The 21180-nt window shown below is 53.4% G+C and overlaps 1 protein-coding gene across 1 annotated transcript; it reads right to left on the bottom strand.

Moving 5' to 3' along the window:
• Nucleotides 1–239: 239 nt before the first annotated feature.
• Nucleotides 240–17658, bottom strand: eef1g (eukaryotic translation elongation factor 1 gamma). The gene is made up of 8 exons (XM_033016202.1): nt 17561–17658; nt 15866–16008; nt 14613–14756; nt 13345–13474; nt 8224–8419; nt 1369–1541; nt 1115–1239; nt 240–542 (listed from the first exon to the last, which is right to left on the bottom strand). The coding sequence occupies exons 2-8, from the start codon at nt 15881–15883 to the stop codon at nt 384–386; spliced, it is 945 nt and encodes a 314-aa protein (XP_032872093.1). The 5' UTR covers nt 15884–16008; nt 17561–17658; the 3' UTR covers nt 240–383.
• Between the last annotated feature and the right edge of the window lie 3522 nt (nt 17659–21180).

Here is a 21180-nt window from a genome sequence, read left to right on the forward strand (position 1 = left end):
GTGTGTGTGTGTGTGTGTGTGTGCGCGTGCGCTTGTGTGTGTGTGTGTGTGCGTGCTTGTGTGTGTGCGTGCTTGTGTGTGTGCGTGTGTGTGTGTGAGTGTGTGTGTGTGTGTGTGCTTGTGTGTGTGTGCGTGCGTGCATAGGGCAGTGCAAGTGCGTGGGGGGGTCGGCGTGGACGTGGCTGGGCCGAGGGGCAACGTTTCCGCGATGCGCCTGGAAACTAAATGAGCGAAACGTGTGAAGTCAGTTTGTGTTTATTCTGCGTCTGCGTTTGACAAACAGCGACGAGGTGTCAGTGTCAGGCTCTGAGGCGGCGATCTTCAGGGTCCATCCACGGACTGGCGAGGCGAGGCGAGGCGGGGCTGGCGGGCTCGGGGACGATTCACTTGAAGACCTTGCCCTGGCTGAAGGGCTTCCCGATGTGTGTGAACTGCCCCTCCCAGGCGAAGTACTCCTTCACCATGGTGCAGCACTCCTCGCTGTCGGGATCCAACTTCCTCCAGTTGTACGATTCGAAGTCCACTTGCCAGTCAGGGGACAGCTGTGTAGAGAAACACAGAGACATTCGGCTCCAGAGACACAGCGGGGAAACCGTCCCACCGAGCCAGCGCTGACCAGCGATCACCCCGCACCCTAGCGCGGTGCTATCCCACTTGCAGCCGCTCCATTCTCTCAGCATATGACAGTCCCGCCATCTCGGGAATTAACCTACGCTGCACTCCCTCAATAGCAAGAATGTCCTTCCTCAAATTAGGGGACCAAAACTGCACACAATACTCCAGGTGTGGTCTCACCAGGGCCCTGTACAACTGCAGAAGGACCTCTTTGCTCCTATACTCAACTCAAATCTACAATTGGCCAATCAGCCTACAGATCCGCACGGCTTTGAGAGTGTGGGAGTAAACAGGAGCACCCGGAGGAAACCCACGGGGTCACGGGGGAGGGGACGTGCGAACTCCGCGCAGACAGCACACGCAGCCGGGATGGAACCCGCTGCGCCACCGTGCCGAACAGAACCAACCCCAGGCTCTCAACTGTACAAAGACCCCCCTCTGCTGCCCCGCGTCCCTCCCCTCCCCCTCCCCCTCCGAGCGAGCCGCCCCTTGGCCGTACCGGGAAGACCAGCTCCTGGCCGCGGAACACCCAGATCCCGGAGATGCTGCTGTCGTTGTTGCCGCCAAACAGGGCCGTGCTGGCGAAGGCGTTCTTGCGGAGCCTGTCCAACCTCTGGAACATGCCTGGCAAACGGAGAGAGAAGAGTGAGGGGGGTAATGGTGGGGGGGGGGGGGGAACGGAGAGAGATGGGGGGGGGGGAGAGATGGGGAGAGAAACCCGGGGGGTGGGGGGGAAGGCTGACACCTCCTTACCTCCCATTAGGTTGCAGCTCATGAAGACTTGTGTGAGCTCGGTGGGGAACTTGTACTCTGCGTACCAGATGGACCAGCCCTCCCTGTCAAAGTGCTCCCAGAAGTAGGGCAAGGCCACGGATAGCGTGTCCTCGTTGGAGTATTTGCGTTTAAATTCGTCCAGGATAAACGGGCTGAGTAGGGGGAGAAGAAAGAAACATTAATGGGGGGGAAAATATATCGCCCAGATATTGAACCCTGGCCCGCATGGACTGACCGCATCATCTGCCCCAGGCACTGGGGGTCAGCTTAGTGATACAGCGTGGAAACAGGCCCTTCGGCCCAACCGGCGATCCCCGCACACCAGCTCTATCCCACACACACTAAGGGCAGTTTTTTAACCGAAGCCAATTCACCTGCGAGCCCGCACGTCTCTGGGGTGTGGGAGGAACCCGGATCACCCGGAGAAAACCCACGCGGGTCGCAGGGAGAACGTGCAAGCTCCGCGCAGACAGCGCCCGCGGTCGGGATCGAACCCGGGTCTCCGGCGCGGCAGCGGCTCTACCCGTGAACTGGAGGTCAGCTGACCCGATGACACCGCCCACCCGGGGGGGGGGGGGGCACATGTCCCGATGACATCACTATTCCCAGGCAACGTGACCCGATAACATCACGCGCACCAGGTCACACAACCAGATGACATCACGATTCCCGGGCACATGACCCGATGACATCCCACGCACTGGCTCACACAACCCAATGACATCCCACGCACCGGGTCACACAACCCGATTACATCACGATTCCCGGGCACATAACCCGATGACATCACGCGCACCGGATCACACAACCCGATGACATCACGATTCCCGGGCACATAACCCGATGACATCACGCGCACCGGATCACACAACCCGGCGACATCGCCTGCCATGGACGCACAACTCGATGACATCACGATTACCGGGCACGCGACCCAATGACATCACGGTTTCCAGGCACGTGACCCGATGGCATCACACACACCGGGTCACACAACCCGATGACATCACGATTTCCGGGCACGTCACCCGATGACATCACCCACCCGTGCCACTGGGCGTCACGTGATCAAATGACCCCACCAGTCTCTCACCGACACACTTGAACTCAACATGGCGGACCACCTTTCACGGGAGACGGCAACAGAGCATCTCTGGCAGAGGGGCCGGCGAGATGGAGTCGCAGGGTGGTCCCAACCCCCGCCCCCCCCCACAGATCACCCACCACAGCCAAGGGCCAGGTCATGGTCAGAGCTGGCTCCGTCCTGTCTGTAAGCAGCCGGCCCAGAGCACAAATGGTCACCGTATTCAGCCTCTGATGATGCCCAGTGGGTGGAGTCAAGAGATCCCCATACCCCTTGACTCCACTGGCCCCTAGAGCTCTATCTAACTCTCTCTTAAATCCATCCAGTGACTTGGCCTCCACTGCCCTCTGTGGCCGGGAATTCCACAAATTCACAACTCGCTGGGTGGAAAAGTTTTTTCTCACCTCAGTCTTAAATGACCTCCCCTTTATTCTAAGACTGTGTGTGGCCCCTGGTTCTGGACTCGCCCAACATTGGGAACATTTTTCCTGCATCTAGCTTGTCCAGTCCTTATCATTTTACATGTTTCTATCAGAAACCCCCCCTCTCATCCTTCTAAACTCCAGTGAATGCAAGCCTAGTCTTTTCAATCTTTCCTCATATGACAAGTCCCGCCATCCCGGGGATCAATCTCGTGAACCTCAAACGCTGCACTGCCTCAATCACAAGGATGTCCTTCCTCAAATTAGGAGAGCAAAACTGTACACAATACTCCAGATGTGGTCTCACCAGAGCCCTGTACAACTGCAGATACAGTAAATGCACAGTGGGAGAAATGGGAACCAGAGGACTTAGGTTTACGGGGATGGGGGGGAATGTAGTGGGAATCTGAGGGGCAACTTTTTCACACAAAGGTGTCTGGAACGAGCTGAGAGAGGTTTACAAGATTGATCCCAGGAATGAGTAGGTTAACCTATGATGAGCTTTTGTCAGCACTGGGCCTGTACTCGCTGGAGTTTAGAAGGGGGGGGCCCCACCATGGAGCGGTGGGTGTATGGAACGAGTTGGCAACGGAGGTAGTTGGAGGTTTCACGACGGTTGGGGCTTAAAGAACGGAGGATCGCGCGGACCAGGGGATACTGATCAGCGAGGATCTGCCATCCATCTGGAGCCCGGGGCGGGGGAGGGGAGCCGACCTTTCGGGAAGGTATGGGACTGCCGCAGCCTAACGAGATCCAGACGGTCCCTGGCACCGACCCATGGACATTGTGTGCTGTGGGATCTCCAGCTGACTGTGGAATGTGCAGTGGGAGAGGGGAGGGGGAGGGGGTGGGAGAGAGAAGGGGAGGGTGGGGGGGAGGGAGAAGGGGGGGGGTGTGGGAGAGGGGGGGTGGGAGGGAGAAGGGGAGGGGGGTGGGAGAGAGAAGAGAGAGGGGGGTGGGAGAGAGAAGAGAGAGAGGGGGTGGGAGAGAGAAGGGGGAGGGGGGTGGGAGAGAGAAGGGGGAGGGGGTGGGAGAGAGAAGAGAGAGGGGGGGTGAGAGAGCAGGCAGAAAGAAGGGGGGGAGGTGGGGGAGAGAGATGGGGGAGGTGGGGGTGGGAGAGAGCAGGGGGGGTGAGGGGAGAGAGAGCGTGGGGGGGTGAAGGGAGAGGGCAGGTTTTTCGAGGGGTGCGATAGAGCGGGGGGGGGGGGGGGGGGTGAGGGGTGAGAGCGTGGGGCGGAGAGTGAGGATAAGCGGGTGGGGAGGGAGGGGGAACCTGGTTTGGTGTCTATCAACTCCACAACCATATAAGCAGTGTGTTTGGGGCACCTGATCCACACTGTACCAGGAGCAGGGACACAGACATCTGTGTCGCCTGCAGCGAACGCCACTGGTGTCCCTCTACCGCTGCTCCATCGAGAGTGTGCTGGCGTACTGTATAACCACATGGTATGCCAGCTGCTCTGCAGCGGACAGGAGAGCCCTTCAAAGGGTCATCAACACCGCTCAAAAAATCACTGGCTGCCCACTGCCCTCCCTGAAGGACATCTTCAGCTCTCGCTGCCTTGGCAGGGCATCCAACATCCTGAAGGACCCTTCCCACCCTGGACACAACCTGTTCCACCCGCTGCCCTCTGGCAGACGGTACAGGTCTTTCAAAACTCGCACAAACAGACTCAGAGACAGCTTCTACCCCATAGCCATACGTGAAACTTAACAATGCAAAATAAGAAATAACACTCACATTAAACTGAATGGTTCTAGCTCAGCTGCTATTGTTATTTATCTGTAATTTTTTTTATATGTATATATTTTTTACCTTTTCTAATATATTTAAAATTGCTCTTGTGAATCGCACCGTGGGATTGACTTTTACATTTCGTTGTACCATGTGCAATGACAATAAAGAGATTCATTCATTCATTCATCATCCCCCTCCACGACCCAGGCCTCTACCCCTCCCAAGGCGTAAACAAAAAACAGCCCTTGAAGCTTTGCCCTCCACTTCAGACCCCAGGCACGCCCACAGCAGCACAAGGGACAAGGGACAATAGACAATAGGTGCAGGAGTAGAGGCCATTCGGCCCTTCAAGCCGGCACCGCCATTCAATGCGATCATGGCTGATCATCCACAATCAGTACCCCGTTCCTGCCTTCTCCCCGTATCCCCTGACTCCGCTATTTTTAAGAGCCCTATCTAGCTCTCTCTTGAAAGTATCCAGAGAACCGACCTCCACCGCCCTCTGAGGCAGAGAATTCCACAGACTCATCCCCAATCAGTACCCCGTTCCAGCCCAGAACCAAGGGCCACACAGTTCAAGAATAAGGGGTCGGCCATTTAGAACGAGGAAACACTTTTTCTCACAGAGAGTGGTGAGTCTGTGGAATTCTCTGCCTCAGAGCGCGGTGGAGGCCGGTTCTCTGGATGCTTTCAAGAGAGCTAGATAGGGCTCTTAAAGATAGCGGAGTCAGGGGATATGGGGAAAAGGCAGGAACGGGGTACTGATTGGGGATGATCAGCCATGATCACATTGAATGGCGGTGCTGGCTTGAAGGGTCAAATGGCCTACTCCTGCACCTATTGTCTATTATCTATTGTCATCGGGGACCCTTGGACTATCTTTGATTGGACTCGACTGGCTTTACCTTGCACTAGACGTTATTCCCCTTTATCATGTATCTGTACACTGTGGACGGCTCGATTGTAATCATGTATTGTCTTTCCGCTGACTGGTCAGTACGCAACAGAAGCTTTTTCACTGTACCTCGGTACAGGTGACAATAAACTGAAACTGAAATCAAATTGAAACGCAGAGTTGTACAGCATGGAAGCAGCCCCTTCTGCCCAGCTTGAGTCGCTGAGTTCCTGCAGCATCTGCAGTCTCTCGTCTTCTCCCGATAACTCAGTTCCACAAAATCTCTGCGTCCCTTCCAACAAAAAACACGACCAGACTACCACAGGCTCGACCTTGGAAAGAACAGAGTTCTGGAATTCTCCCTTAAACCTTCTCCGACCCTCCAGAGTCCCTCCGGCTGTTTGTTTTATTGTAGAGAGTATTGAGAGAATATCGATGTATAAAATCACGAGGGGAACAGAAGAGGTAGACGCGCTCTTGGGTCTGGAAGCTCTCTCCATTCACTTAGGTAGAGTCTCTTGCCCAGAGTCGGGGAATCGAGGACAGGAGGACATAGGTTTAAGGTGAAGGGGAAAGGATTTAATAGGAATCTGAGATGCTGGAGAAACTCAGCGGGTGAGGTAGCATCTATGGAGCGAAGGAAATAGGTGACATTCCGAGTCGAGACCCTTCTTCCAGACTTCTGATGCGGGGGTGAGGGAGGGGCTGGAAGAAGAGGCGGAGACGGTGGGCTGAGGGAGAGCCGGGAAGGGGAGGGGAAAGAAGGAGAAAGCAGGGACTACCTGAAATTGGAGAAGTCAATGTTCATACTGCTGGAGGTATAAACTGCTCCTCCAATTTATGCTGGACATCACTCTGGCCATGGATGAGGCCCAGGACAGAGAGGTCGGATTGGGAATGGGAGGGGGGGTTGAAGTGCTGAGCCACCGGGAGATCAGGTTGGTTATTGTGAACCGAGCGGAGGTGTGGGGCGAAGGAATCTGAGAGGTAACTTTTGTACACAAAGGGTGGTGGTTGTACGGAAGGAGCTGCCGGAGGAGGTAGTTGAGGCTGGGACTATTCCAACAGCAGCTCGTTCCATACACCCACCACCCATCTGTGGGGGGAGATTGCAACCTTCACATGGTCCACCCTGTTTCGACGAATGTGCAACCAACCCGACGTGCACAAACAAATAGATCAAATAGAACAAGTTGACCTACAACTTTTGGCTGTGCATGACTTTAATAATACGTCCACCCCTCAGCAAGTCACCCCTCAGATTCCTATTAAATCTTTTCCCCTTCACCTTAAACCTATGTCCTCTGGTCCTCGATTCACCTACTCTGGGCAAGAGACTCTGTGCGTCCACCCGATCTATTCCTCTCACGATTTTATACATGGTTTTACGCTCCCGTAATTTTGTCTGGATTAAAGGTGGCCCCGGATCACCAGTTGCCGGGAAAAGGGAAAAATCGGCAGGGGACCAGTATTCCCATCAAGTTTCCTCTCAGCCCCCCCCCAACACACCAGAGAAAACAATCCAAATTTGTCCACCTCCCCCCCCTTATAGCTGATACCCTCCTCTCCAAAGCCCACACACCCGTCCTGTAACTTTGTGGGAGGGGACACGGGCTTGGACTGCGCGCGATATTCCGAGTGCGGTCCGACCAAAGCTGCACAGAGACAAAATGCCGGAGCAACTTGGCGGGACGGGCAGCATCTCCGGAAAGAAGGGATGGGGGGGGTGGTCGAGACCCTTCGTCAGACCAGTACCAGCCAACGTGGCCCGCTGACCGTAGTACTCAATGCTTTGTCTGATGAAGGCAGGCTGACCACACGGCTCGGTCAACTACACACTCCCGCCGCAGTGTTTTACATAGAAACATAGAAAATAGGTACAGGAAGAGGCCATTCGGCCCTTCGAGCCAGCACCGCCATTCATTGTGATCACGGGTGCAGCAACATCTATGGAGGGAAGGAAATAGGCAACGTCTTGGGCCAAAACCCTTCTATAAACCCACTGACTCCTATGGCTATCTAGTCTACACTTCTTCCCACCCTGCTTCCTGTAAGGACTCCATCCCCTACTCCCAATTCCTCCATCTGCTCCCAGGATGAGGCGTTCCACACCAGGGCATCGGAAATGTCCTCATTCTTCAGGGAACGGGGGTTCCCCTCCCCTACTATAGATGAGGCCCGCACCAGGGTCTCTTCAATACCCCGCAACACTGCTCTCTCTCCCCACCCCCCCCCCCCCCACTCGTAACAAGGGCAGAGTCCCCCTAGTCCTCACCTTCCACCCCACTAGATGTCACGTACAACAAATAGTCCTCCGACATTTTCGTAGAAACATAGAAATTAGGTGCAGGAAGAGGCCATTCGGCCCTTTGAGCCAGCACCGTCATTCATTGTGATCATGGCTGATCGTCCCATATCAATAACCCGTGCCTGCCTTCTCCCCGTATCCCTTGACTCCACTAGCCCCTAGAGCTCTATCTAACTCTCTCTTAAATCCTCCATCCAGTGACTTGGCCTCCACTGCCCTCTGTGGCAGGGAATTCCACAAATTCACACAACTCTCTGGGTGGAAACGTTTTTTTCTCACCTCAGTCTTAAATGACCTCCCCTTTATTCTAAGACTGTGTGCGTGGCCCCTGGCCCTGGTTTTACCGCTCTTGACACAAGGGCGTCGCAAAGGGATGGGTCTCCGAACCTCTTAGGCAGGTGAGCGAAGGGGTCCTGGGTTTTGGGCTCCAATGAGAGGACCTCGTCGGTGGCGTCCTGCTCCTCCTCAGGGGCCGCTGCTGCCGGCTTCTTCTCTTCCTTCTTCTTCTTCTCCTGGGGCTTGGGGTCTTTGGCTTCCTTGGGAGCCTTCTCCTTCCTGGGCTGCATGTCAGCAAACTTCTTGGCTGCCCGGAGACAAGGAGGAACCCCCCCACCACAGTTAATCCCACACCAACCAAGCACATCCCTGCCCCATGCAACCACCCTTGCATCCCTGCCCCATGCAACCACCCTTGGGACGGGGCACAAGCAGGTCGTAGAGTGATCTGGTGAGACCACATCTGGAGTATTGTGTACAGTTTTGGTCTCCTAATTTGAGAAAAAGGACATCCTTGTGATTGAGGCAGTGCAGCGTAGGTTCACGAGATTGATCCCCGGGATGACGGGACTGTCACATGAGGAAAGATTGAAAAGACTAGGCTTGTATTCACTGGAGTTTAGAAGGATGAGGGGGGGGGGGGTCTTATAGAAACATATAAAATTATAAAAGGACTGGACAAGCTAGATGCAGGAAAAATGTTCCCAATGTTGGGCGAGTCCAGAACCAGGGGCCACAGTCTTAGAATAAAAGGGAGGTCATTTAAGACTGAGGTGAGAAAAAACCTTTTCACCCAGAGAGTTGTGTGAATTTGTGGAATTCCCTGCCACAGAGGGCAGTGGAGGCCAAGTCACTGGATGGATTTAAGAGAGAGTCAGATAGAGCTCTAGGGGCTAGTGGAGTCAAGGGGTATGGGGAGAAGGCAGGCACGGGTTATTGATAGGGGACGATCAGCCATGATCACAATGAATGGCGGTGCTGGCTCGAAAGGCCGAATGGCCTCCTCCTGCACCTATTTTCTACAGTGTGGAAACAGGCCATTCGGCCCAACTCGCCCACATGTCCCTGCTACGCTAGTCCCACCTGCCAGCATGTCCCTCCAAAACCTGTCCCGTCGAGGATGTTGCCAGGAATCGAGGGTGTGAGCTACAGGGAGAGGTGGAGAAGGCTGGGTCTCTATTCCATGGAGCGCAGGAGGATGAGGGGAGATCTTATAGAGTTGTACAAAATCATCGGGTAGACGCACAGAGTCTCTTGCCCAGAGTAGAGGAATCGAGGACCAGAGGAAATGGGTTCAAGGTGAAGGGGAAAAAGATTTAATAGGAATCTGAGGGGTAACTTTTTCCACACAGAGGGTGGTGGGTGCATGGAACGAGCTGCCTGATGAGGTAGTTGAGGCTGGGATTATCCCCTCGTTTGAGAAACAGTTGGACAGGTACATGGATAGGACAGGTTTGGAGGGATGTGGACCAAGCGCAGGCAAGTGGGACTAGTGTAGCTGGGACATTGTTGGCCGGTGTGGGCGAGTTGACCTGTTTCCACGCACATTGCACTCGATGACTGTCCATGTTTCTGTCTAACTGCCTCTTAAACGCTGGGATAGTCCCTGCCTCAACTACCCGAGGTCGCGTAACTAGCGTGCCAAGGACACGCAGGTGGGACCAGCCCTTAAGGGGTCGGCCATTCAGGACTGAGAGGAGGAAAAATGTTTTCACCCAGAGAGTTGTGAATCAGTGGAATTCTCTGCCACAGAAGGCAGCGGAGGCCGATTCACTGGATGTTTTCAAGAGAGAGTTAGATTTAGCTCTTGTAGCTAACGGAATCAAGGGATATGGGGAGAAAGCAGGAACGGGGTATTGATTTTGGATGATCAGCCAGGCTCGAAGGGCCGTCTCCTGCACCTATGTTTCTATGTTTCTATGTTTACCTCCTCTGGCAGCTCGTTCCGTACACCGTGTGGAAAAAGGTCCGGGATCGGGAAAGGGGCGCGAGGGAGCTGGATTTTTCCACTGCCACCTCTGAGGACATCAGCCTAGGTTTAGTTTAAGGTTCATAGATTTAGTCAGAGGGTGACCAGTCTGGGGAATACATTGCCACAGATTGCTCCCTCTCCTGGCCAAAGGCCGTTCCTACAAGTTACGAAGTTTAATTTTAGGTTCATATACATGTTAATAGTTTTAATTTAGTTTCAGCTGAAAGATACAGCGTGGAAACAGGCCCTTCGGCCCACTGAGACCCATGCCGACCAACGATCAGCTGTTCACACTAGTTTAGAGATACAGCGTGGAAACAGGCCCTTCGGCCCACCGGGTCCGTGCCGACCAGCGATCCCCGCACACTAACGCTATCCTACACTAGACTTTAAAGATACTGCGTGGAAACAGGCCCTTCGGCCCACCGGGTCTGCGCAGACCAGCGAACCCCGCACACTAACACTATCCTACACTAGACTTTAGAGATACTGCGTGGAAACAGGCCCTTCGGCCCACCGGGTCTGCGCAGACCAGCGATCCCTGGATCCCTCTAACACTATCCTACACCCACTAGGGACAAATTTTATATTTATACCGAGGCAATTGACCTACAAACCTGTACCTGCACCTGGAGTATTGCGTACAGTTTTGGTCTCCAAATCTGAGGAAGGACATTATTGCCATAGAGGGAGTGCAGAGAAGGTTCACCAGACTGATTCCTGGGATGTCAGGACTGTCTTATGAAGAAAGACTGGACAGACTTGGTTTATACTCTCTAGAATTTAGGAGATTGAGAGGGGATCTTATAGAAACTTACAAAATTCTTAAGGGGTTGGACAGGCTAGATGCAGGAAGATTGCTCCCGATGTTGGGGAAGTCCAGGACAAGGGGTCACAGCTTAAGGATAAGGGGGAAATCCTTTAAAACCGAGATGAGAAGAACTTTTTTCACACAGAGAGTGGTGAATCTCTGGAACTCTCTGCCACAGAGGGTAGTTGAGGCCACAGTTCATTGGCTATATTTAAGAGGGAGTTAGATGTGGCCCTTGTGGCTAAGGGGATCAGAGGGTATGGAGAGAAGGCAGGGATGGGATACCGAGTTGGATGATCAGCCATGATCATATTGAATGGCGGTGCAGGCTCGAAGGGCCGAATGGCCTCTACTCCTGCACCTATTGTCTATGTTTCTATGTCTTTGGAGTGTGGGAGGAAACCGAAGATCCCGGAGAAAACCCACGCAGGTCACGGGGAGAACGTACAAACTGCGTACAAACAAGCGCCCGTAGTCGGGATGGAACCCAGATCACCGGCATTGCATTCGCTGTGAGGCAACGACTCTAACACTGCGCCACCGTGACGGCCTAGTTCTGTTAACCTACTTTCTCATGAACTCCCTACACACTAGGGGTCATTTACAGGGGGCCAATTAACCTACGTCTTTGGGATGTGGGTCACAGGGAGAATTTGCCTGGGTCTCCGGCGCTGTGGGGCAGCAACTCTACCACTGTGCCAATGTACTGCCCCCTTGGACTCTGTCTACCAATGCTGTTAAGGGTCTATCATGGGACGACAGGTGGCACAATGGGCTAAGTGTTCGGCTGGCAACCGGAAGGTAGCCGGTTCGAATCCCGCTTGGAGTGCATACTGTCGTTGTGTCCTTGGGCAAGACACTTCACCCACCTTTGCCTGTGTGTGAATGTGTGTGAGTGATTGGTGGTGGTCGGAGGGGCCGTAGGCGCAGATTGGCAGCCACGCTTCCGTCAGTCTGCCCCAGGGCAGCTGTGGCTACAGAAGTAGCTTACCACCACCGAGTGTGACCGAGGAGTGAATGAATAATGCGATGTAAAGCGCCTTGAGTATTAGAAAGGCGCTATATAAATCCCATCCATTATTATTATTATTATTATCATTAACTACACACCTTCCCTTTACATTCGACCTCCTAAAGTGCGACACCTTGCGATGGATCGGTCCCATTAAACGATGTGCCCTCATGCACAGAGTCTCTTGCCCAGAGTCGGGGAATGGAGGACCAGAGGACATAGGTTCAAGGTGAAGGGGAAAAAGATTTAACAGGAATCTGAGGGGTAACTTTGTCCACACAAAGGGTGGTGGGAGTATGGAACGAGCTGCCGGAGGAGGAGGTTGAGGCTGGGACTATCGCAACGTTTAAGAAACGGTACATGGATAGGACAGGTTTGGAGGGATAAGGAGCAAACGCAGGCAGGTGGGATTAATGTAGATGGGGCATGTTGGCCGGTGTGGGCAAGTTGGGCCTGTTTCCACTGTGGAGAGGATAGTGGAAGTCTAGGATCAGAGGACACAGCCTCAGAATAAAAGGACGCATCTTTAGAAAGGCGATGAGGGAGGAGGGATTTCTTTAGCCAGAAAGTCATAACAGTTATTTTATCGAGAGAGAGAAAAGGAAAACTACCGATCTGTTAGCAAAAGAAGCATCGTCAGGAAGGCAGACAGAAATGCTGGAGGAACTCAGCGGGTGAGGAGCGAAGGAAATAGGCAACGTTTCGGGCCATAACCCTCCTTCAGACAGGAAGGGATCCATTAAGCGCGGTGATGGGAGTGTAATATAAAGAAGTTATCATGGGTTTCGTCAAGTGGTCGCTTGCTTCTCAGAGAGGACATTTCCACCAGTGGGAGAGTCTAGGACTAGAGGCCACAGCCTCAGAATAAAAGGACATCATTTTGGAAAGGAGAGGATTTTCTGTAGCCTGAGGGTGGTGAATCTGTGGAATTCATTGCCACAGACGGCAGTGGAGGCCAAATAAGTGGCTGTTTTTACGGTGGACATTGCTGGGTGCTTGATAAGTGAGAATGTCAAGAGTTATGGGGAGAAGGCAGGGGAATGGGGTGGAGAGGGAGAGATAGATCAGCGATCAGCCATGATTGAATGGCGGTACTAGTAGACTTGATGGGCCGAATGGCCGAATTCTTCCCCTACAACTTAATTTAGTTTAGATACAGCTTGGTCCCACCGGCCCAGCGATTTAACACTACCCTACGTGCACCAGTGGCAAATTTACCAAAGCCAATTCGCCTACAGACCTGTACGTCTTTGGACTGTGGGAGGACACCGGAGATCTCGGGGGAGGACCAGCGTGTGGGTCACAGGGAGACGGTACAGGTACATCAAGCACCCGCGGTCAGGGTCGAACCTAGGGTGCCTGGCGCTGGAGGGCGGCAGCTCTGCCACTAGGCCACCGCGCGCCGCCCCGATGGACTCCGCCCGCCCGCCCACTCACCGTCAAACTGCGCCATCTTGTCGCACAGGTTCACCTGGCCCAGGACGGCTTTGAACTGGGGCTGGTTGATGCAGGTCACGAACCAGCGGTTGGTGTTTGTGAAGGACTGGCGGAAGGAAGGCTCCAGCACCTGTGGACGGAGAGAGGTCACGGACAGTTGGGGACGGGCAGAACAACACCAAGTCAAGCCCCAGACCCACTCCTCGCCAACAGCCCCCCCGGGCCAAACAGTCTGGGAACAGCTTCGTCTGAGACCTTGGGGCCTCACCACGGGGGCGTGGATTCAACATCGGAGTCGATCCCTTGCCTTACATCGGGAGCCCGCAGTCTCGGGAGAGGCTAGTCGGGTAGCTCCAAGGGCGCAGAAGTTCGGCATCCGGCACGGGGGAGCTGACACCGCCCCCACCCCCCCCGATGCAGGAGCTGATTACCCCGGCACGGAGGCCCAAACACCGCCGGCTACGGAAGCCAGGCCCGCGGGAAGCCCCTGACCGCGGGAGAGCAAAGAAGGGAAGAGATTTCAACTTTTTTTCCCCGCCTTCCATCACAGTGGAGGGGTCACTGTGGTGGATGTTTATGTTAAAATGTGTTTTGTGCGATCCGTTGCTTTTTATTTGTATGGCTTGGCAACCTCATCTATTGCATCCGCTGCTCTAGATGTCAGCTGATCTACATCGCTGAGACCAAGCGTAGGCTTGGCGATCGTTTCGCCCAACACCTCCACTCGGTTTGCAATAACCAACCTGATCTCCCGGTGGCTCAGCACTTGAACTCCCCCCTCCCATTCCGAATCCGACCTCTCTGTCCCGGGCCTCCTCCATGGCCAGAGTGAGCACCGTCGGAGATTGGAGGAGCAGCACCTCATATTCCGCTTGGGCAGTCTGCACCCTAGCGGCATAAACATCGACTTCTCCAATTTCCGGTAGCCCTTGATGTCTCCTCCCCTTCCCAGACCTCTGGCTCCTCCTCTTCCTTTCTTCTTCCCGCCCCCCCCCCCCATCCTGCATCAGTCTGAAGAAGGATGGGGTCTTCACTCCATAGATGCTGCTGCACCCGCTGAGTTTCTCCAGCATTTTTGTCTACCTTCGATTTTCCAGCATCTGCAGTTCCTTCTTGAACAAAATAAAATTCCTCGTATGTTGCGAAACATACTTAGCTAATAAAGTATGATTGTGATCAACATGTCCCACCTACACTAGCCCACCTGCCTGCATTTGGCCCGCATCCCTCTACACCTGTCCCATCCATGCACCCGTGTAAATCAGTACCTGCTTGTACAGCCAGAGGAGAGAGCAGACCAGAGTGATGTCGGCCAGGGTGACCCTCTCTCCCACCAGGAAGGTCCTTGTCTTCAGATGCTCGTCCAGAATGGCCAGGACCTTCTTCAGTTCCTCCTTGGCGTGTTCAGTGGCCTGTGTGGGGTGGGGGGGTGAGAACAGCGGTTGAAGGTGAATGGCATGTTGGCCTTCATAACAAGAGGAGTCGAGTATAGGAGCAAAGAGGTCCTTCTGCAGTTATACAGGGGCCCTAGTGAGACCACACCTGGAGTTTTGTGTGCAGTTTTGGTCTCCAAATTTGAGGAAGGGACATTCTTGCTATTGAGGGAGCCCAGCGTAGGTTCACCAGGTTATGTTGAGAGAATGGAGCGGCTGGGCTTGTATACTCTGGAGCTTCGAAGGATGAGAGAGGATCTCATTGAAACATGTAAGATAATTAAGGGTTTGGACACGCTAGAGGCGGGAAACATGTTCCTGATGTGGGGTAGTCCAGAACCAGGGGCCACACAGTTTAAGAATAAGGGGTAAGCCATTTGAGGAAAGATTGAAAAGACTAGGCTTGTATTCACTGGAGTTTAGAAGGATGAGGGGGATCTTATAGAAACATATAAAATTATAAAAGAACTGGACAAGCTAGACGCAGGAAAAATGTTCCCAATGTTGGGCGAGTCCAGAACCAGGGGCCAGTCGTAGAATAAATGGGAGGCCATTGGGGGGCCACACAGTTTTAGAATAAAGGGGTGCTCATTTAAGACTGAGGTGAGAAAAAACTTTTTCACCCAGAGAGTTGTGTGAATTTGTGGAATTCCCTGCCACAGAGGGCAGTGGAGGCCAAATCACTGGATGGATTTAAGAGAGAGTTAGATAGAGCTCTAGGGGCTAGTGGAGTCAAGGGATATGGGGAGAAGGCAGGCACGGGTTATTGATTGGGGACGATCAGCCATGATCACAATGAATGGCGGTGCTGGCTCGAAAGGCTGAATGGCCTCCTCCTGCACCGATTTTCTATGTTATATTTAGAACAGAGATGAGGAAACACTTTTTCCCCACAGAGAGTTGCAAGTCTGTGGATGGCAGGCCTGATGTACGAGGAAAGAATGGATCGACTGCTCCAGAGTCGCGGGAGGGGGCAAATCCAACCCACCGCCGGGGGGATTTTGCGTACTTTTGCCCGGGAGCTCGTTGCGGAGTTCGGATGTCCGGGAATAGGGGCCCCTATTCCTGGTGTGGCGCGGCTGACCCACCTGCTTGTTGTACTGCATGATCCCCAGGGTGGGGAAGACCCAAGTGCTGGCGGGGGGGATGACGTGGCTGTCAGCGAAGCAGACCCACTGGAGGACCTGGGCCTCCGCCTCTCGTGTCGTCCCACGGAGATCGACGTCGGCCACTGGTGGGAGAGAGAGAGAGAGAGAGAGGGACTGTTATATGCTGAGAGAATGGAGCAGCTGGGCTTGTACACTCTGGAGTTTAGAAGGATGAGAGAGGATCTCATTGAAACATATAAGATTGTTAAGGGCTTGGACACGCTAGAGGCAGGAAACATGTTCCCGATGTTGGGGGAGTCCAGAAACTGGGGCCACACACAGTTTAAGAATAAGGGGTCAGCCATTTAGAACGGAGACGAGGAAACACTTTTTATCACAGAGAGTTGCGAGTCTGTGGAATTCTCTGCCTCAGAGGGGGGTGGAGGCCGGTTCTCTGGATACTTTCACGAGAGAGCTAGATAGGGCTCTTAAAGATAGCGGAGTCAGGGGATACGGGGAGAAGGCAGGAACGGGGTACTGATTCGGGATGATCAGCCATGATCACATTGAATGGCGGTGCTGGCTCGAAGGAAGGGCCGAATGGCCTCTACTCCTGCACCTATTGTCTATTGTCAGTGGCGACGCTCAAAACCACGCGGCGGATGGGGGGGGACACAGTGGAGGGGAAACGTAGAAAATAGGCGCAGTGCTGTCACGGTGGCGCAGTGGTAGTTGCCACCTTACAGCGAACATGCAGCGCCGGAGACACCCGGGTTCGATCCCGACTACGGGTGCTGTCTGTACAGAGTTTGCACCTTCTCCCCGTTTCTCCAAGACCTTCGGTTTCCTCCCACACTCCAAAGACGTGCAGGTTTGTCGGGGTTAATTGGCTTTTGGTAAATGTAACAATTGTCCCGAGTGGGTGTAGGATAGTGTTCGGTGGTTGGCTGGACTCGGTGGGCCAAAGGGCAGGTTTCCACGCTGTATCTCTAAACTAGGCCATTCTAGCCAGTTCAATACGATCACGGCTGATCAAAAATCAGTACCCCGTTCCTGCTTTCCCTCCCCCCCTAATTTCCCTCGATTCCTTTGGCCCCAAGAGCTAAATCGAACTCACCCTTCAAAAGAGGATAAGGGCAAGGGGGAAGAGACACTCTCCGGATACAATGGTCTTTCATCGTCGCGGCCCACAGAGTCTGCACCCACCAGCGATCACCCCGTACACTGGCATTATCCTACACACACACACTAGGGACAATTTACAGAAGCCAATTAACCTACAAAGCGGCACGTCTTTGGAATGTGGGAGGAAAGTGGTCCACAGGAAGAATGCGCTAAATCCCGGAGCTAAAATCTGATTTTAAATCTTCCGGGGGGGGGGATGAAGCGGTAGAGTTGCTGCCTCACAGCGCCAGAGACCCGGGTTTGACCCCGACTACAATGCTCATGATCTCCCCTGATCCATTCATCTTATTTTGACTTGGGATAGTCCTGGAACTCACAGAGAGCGTGTAGACTCCGCGCCAACTGGTCAGGATGGATCCCGGATCACTGGAGCAGGAGGGAGGAAGGGGTGGGAGGCGAGGGGTAGAGCAAGCCTCCTGCGGTCCACAGCAGCCCTGCCCCGGGGACTGGGAGAAGGGGAACATTTTGTGACCGCCCCCGCACACAGATCGAGAAGCAAGGAACCCTTACCGTAATAAGCAATGGCGTTGCTCTCGAACACACAGAAGCCATCGTCACCTTCGAACGCTGGGACCTGGGACAGAAGCAGAGGCGTTGTGAGCGCGGGGTGGGGTGTACAGGAGATGCTGCCACTCGCCCTCTGTGCATTGTCACACCTTCACCTCCTTGCAGGGCAGCACGGGCTAGTTCTTGCTTTACACAGAAGGCGGTGAGGACATGGAACGACCTGCCAGGGGCTTTGATGGAGACAGATACGATAGTGGCGTTCTACAATACCCTCCATGTTTGGGACAAAGACCCATCATTTATTTATTTGCCTCAGTCCTGGAAAAAAAGGTTTTGTGGACGGATGAGACCAAGATTAACTGCTGATGTATAAACTCTGCTGTAATTTCTACATGGTGAAACCAAAATGTATACAAATGGCCTTTATTTAAACCTGACAATGTGCACTTTAACCACATGTGATTTTTACTATTACAAATCTCAAATTGTGGGGCACAGAAGCAAATAAATAAATGATGGGTCTTTGTCCCAAACATTATTTGTTAATGTTAAGGGGACTGTAGACACATGGATATGCATGGAGTCTCGAACCGAAACATCACCTATTTCTTTTCTCTAGAGATGCTGCTTGACCCGCTGAGTTACTCCAGCATTTTGTGTCCACCTTCGACTTAAACCAGCATCTGCAGTTCTTTCCTACACAAGGGACAGTTACGTTCATTACGGTCACATGTGCTGAGGTACAGTGAAAAGCTTCTTCAGTTGCATGCTACACACAGTCAGCGAGACAACACCAGAGACCCAGGGTTCGATCCTGACTTCGGGCGCTGTCTGTGCGGAGTTTGCAAGTCCTCCCTGTGCTTTCTCCGGGTGTTTCGGTTTCCTCCCACATTCCGAAGACGTGCAGGTTTGTCGGTCAATTGAATTCTGTAAATTGTCCCCAGTCTGTGGGATAGAACGAGTGTTCGGGCGATCGCTGGGCAGAGTGGACTCAGTGGGCCAAAGGGCCTGTTTCCCCGCCGTAGTTCTAAAATTAAAAACCAACGGTTTAGAACTAACCCGGAAACAGGCCCTTCGGCCCACAGAGTCCGGACCGACCCAGTACATTACACTGTGCTATACATTGGGGACAAGTTTCCAGCTTACCAAAGCCAATTAACTGACAAACCTGTATGTCTTTGGAGTGTGGGAGGAAACCGGAGCACCCATAGAAAGACAGCACGGTCATAGGGAGAACGTACTAACTCCGTGCAGACAGCACCCGTAGTCAGGATCGAACCCGGGTCTCTGGCACTGCGAGGCAGCAACTCTACCGCTGCGCCACCGTGATTACGCCCCTCGTGATTACAATCTACCTGACTCATCATCAGCGGTCACTCGAAACGAGCATGACTGTCCTCTCATGGAGGAGGCCTGTGCGTGACTTTGTTTAACGTGGGGAGACTGGTGCACAGACAACCACCGCACGGTCCTTGACAGATCTGGGTCAGGATCCAGTGGCATGGAGTCCAAGACAGCCTTCATCCGCCTTCCCAGCCGTCGTGACGCTCCACTAAAGTCAGCCATCGTCCTCCGCCTGTTCCACCGTTGAGGTCCTGGTTGGATTGCTCTTTGTCACAGAGATCTCCCCCTCGACCGTACCGCCATGGGTGGCCCTACCAGGAGCATCGCTCTCAGGATCTCAGGTCCACACGAGCTTCTCCACCACGACTAGGTGACCATCCACTGAGAACGTGATTACAATCAAGCCGTCCAGAGTTGATACAGGATAAGGGGGAGAGGGAATATTAAGAGCACAGTTGGTGTGGGAATTGCTGCTGTTCAATTGTGGATTTAACAGAGGGGAGCGCTTGTAATGAGTGTTTCCATTTTGAAGGAAATTACCCGAAATTCAGGTTGTCTTTGGGTAATTTTAGGGAAATAAAATAATTTCAGGAAATTTCCCGGTCCGGTAAGCATTCCCCAACTGCGACTGTCGCCCCCCACTGCGCACGTGCGGATATTGGGCCCGCTACGCAAGCCGACGCGGGGAGACACGAAGGGGTCCAATCAGCCCCGCGGGATGGTTTGCGGAAATAAAGTAGCACCTGTATATTTACGACTTACGCAGTTGGGGGAGGCCCGTCAGCCGCGTCGCTATTGAAAAGGGCGCCGGTGACGCGGTGGGGATGCTGTCTCCCCGCGCGTGGGCCCCGGTATCCGCACGTGCGTAGTCGGGGAAGGCTGACCGGGCCAGGAAATACCATCAATTCCCAGGTATAAAGGGCCTGTCCCACTGTACAAGGTAATTCAAGAGTTCTCCCGAGTTTCCCCCTGATTCGAACTCGGAGATTTACGGCCAATAGCCGCTCGTAGGTACTCGGGGCTCTCGTGGACATTTTTCAACATGCTGATAAAAAAACTTCACGCATTTCCCGAGTACCTGCCGTTAGCGTTACGAGCCGCTAAGAGACGCCCCGAGCTCCGACATACCCGCTACATACTTACCACGAGTTTGATTTATTTTTTTTTTGATTCGGGAGAGCACTTGGGTAAACTCGTATAGTGGGACAGGCCCTTAATTTGGAATTCTATATCAGGAAAGTTTGTTTTGAGTTGTGGGAGCAGTGGATAGCAGATCCACTTCTGGGAACAGAAAGCAGAGTCGCTTGAAGGCCATCTTACTAGAGGGATACGGATCATTTACAGGCAGCTCAGATCAGGTTGACTTGGCATTGACTCCAACACTATGGGCTGATGGGCCCCCGTTCTTATGGTGTAGTGTTCTTTGTTCACATTTCCTCTCCTCTCTCTCGGGGAAACAAAAGTATTGCAGCAGCTCCACCGCCACGCCACGGTGGCACCCCCTAACGGCGATTGAACGGCAGAATAAACTCGATGGGCCGAATAGCCCAATTCTGCTGCTTTGTCTTACTAAGAGCCACAACGGGGAAGGATAATTGCACCTCTCTTGGGGGCTGATACAAACTGACACACACGCATACATCCAGAGAAAAACAAGAGCGTTTGACGGCACTGGGCCTGTGCTCGCTGCAGTTTAGAAGGTTGAGGGGGGGGGGGGACACCTCATTGAAACTTACAGAATAATGAATGGCATAGATAGAGTGGATGTGGAGAGGATGTTTCCACTAGTGGGAGAGTCTAGGACCAGAGGTCACAGCCTCAGAATTAAAGGGGCGCTCTTTTAGAAAGGTGAGGAGGAACTTCTTTAGTCAAGAGAGTAGTTAATCTGAGGAACGCATTGCCACAGTGGGCTGTGGAGGCCAAGTCGGCGGTTATAGTTACGGCAGAGATAGACAAGTTCGTGATTAGAACGGGTGTCGAGGGTTACGGGGAGAAGGTAGGAAAATGGGATTAGGAGGCAGAGATCAGCCATGATTGAATGGCGGAGTGGACTCGATGGGCCGAATGGCCTAATTCCACACCTATAACTTGTGAAAACACAAAGCGCTGGAGGGACTCAGCGGGTCAGGCAGCATCTGTGGAGAACATGGTTAGGTGACGTTTCGGGTTAGGACCTCTACTTCAGTATCTGTTATCAGTCTCTTGAATTAACCTCTCAGAAGCTAAAGGTGTATTCCCAATCTTCCAATCCAGGTCTGCCTAAACCTTCCTGATCTCCC

The sequence above is a fragment of the Amblyraja radiata genome, unplaced genomic scaffold, assembly GCF_010909765.2.
Source record: "Amblyraja radiata isolate CabotCenter1 unplaced genomic scaffold, sAmbRad1.1.pri S158, whole genome shotgun sequence".
Taxonomy (NCBI): Eukaryota; Metazoa; Chordata; class Chondrichthyes; order Rajiformes; family Rajidae; genus Amblyraja; species Amblyraja radiata.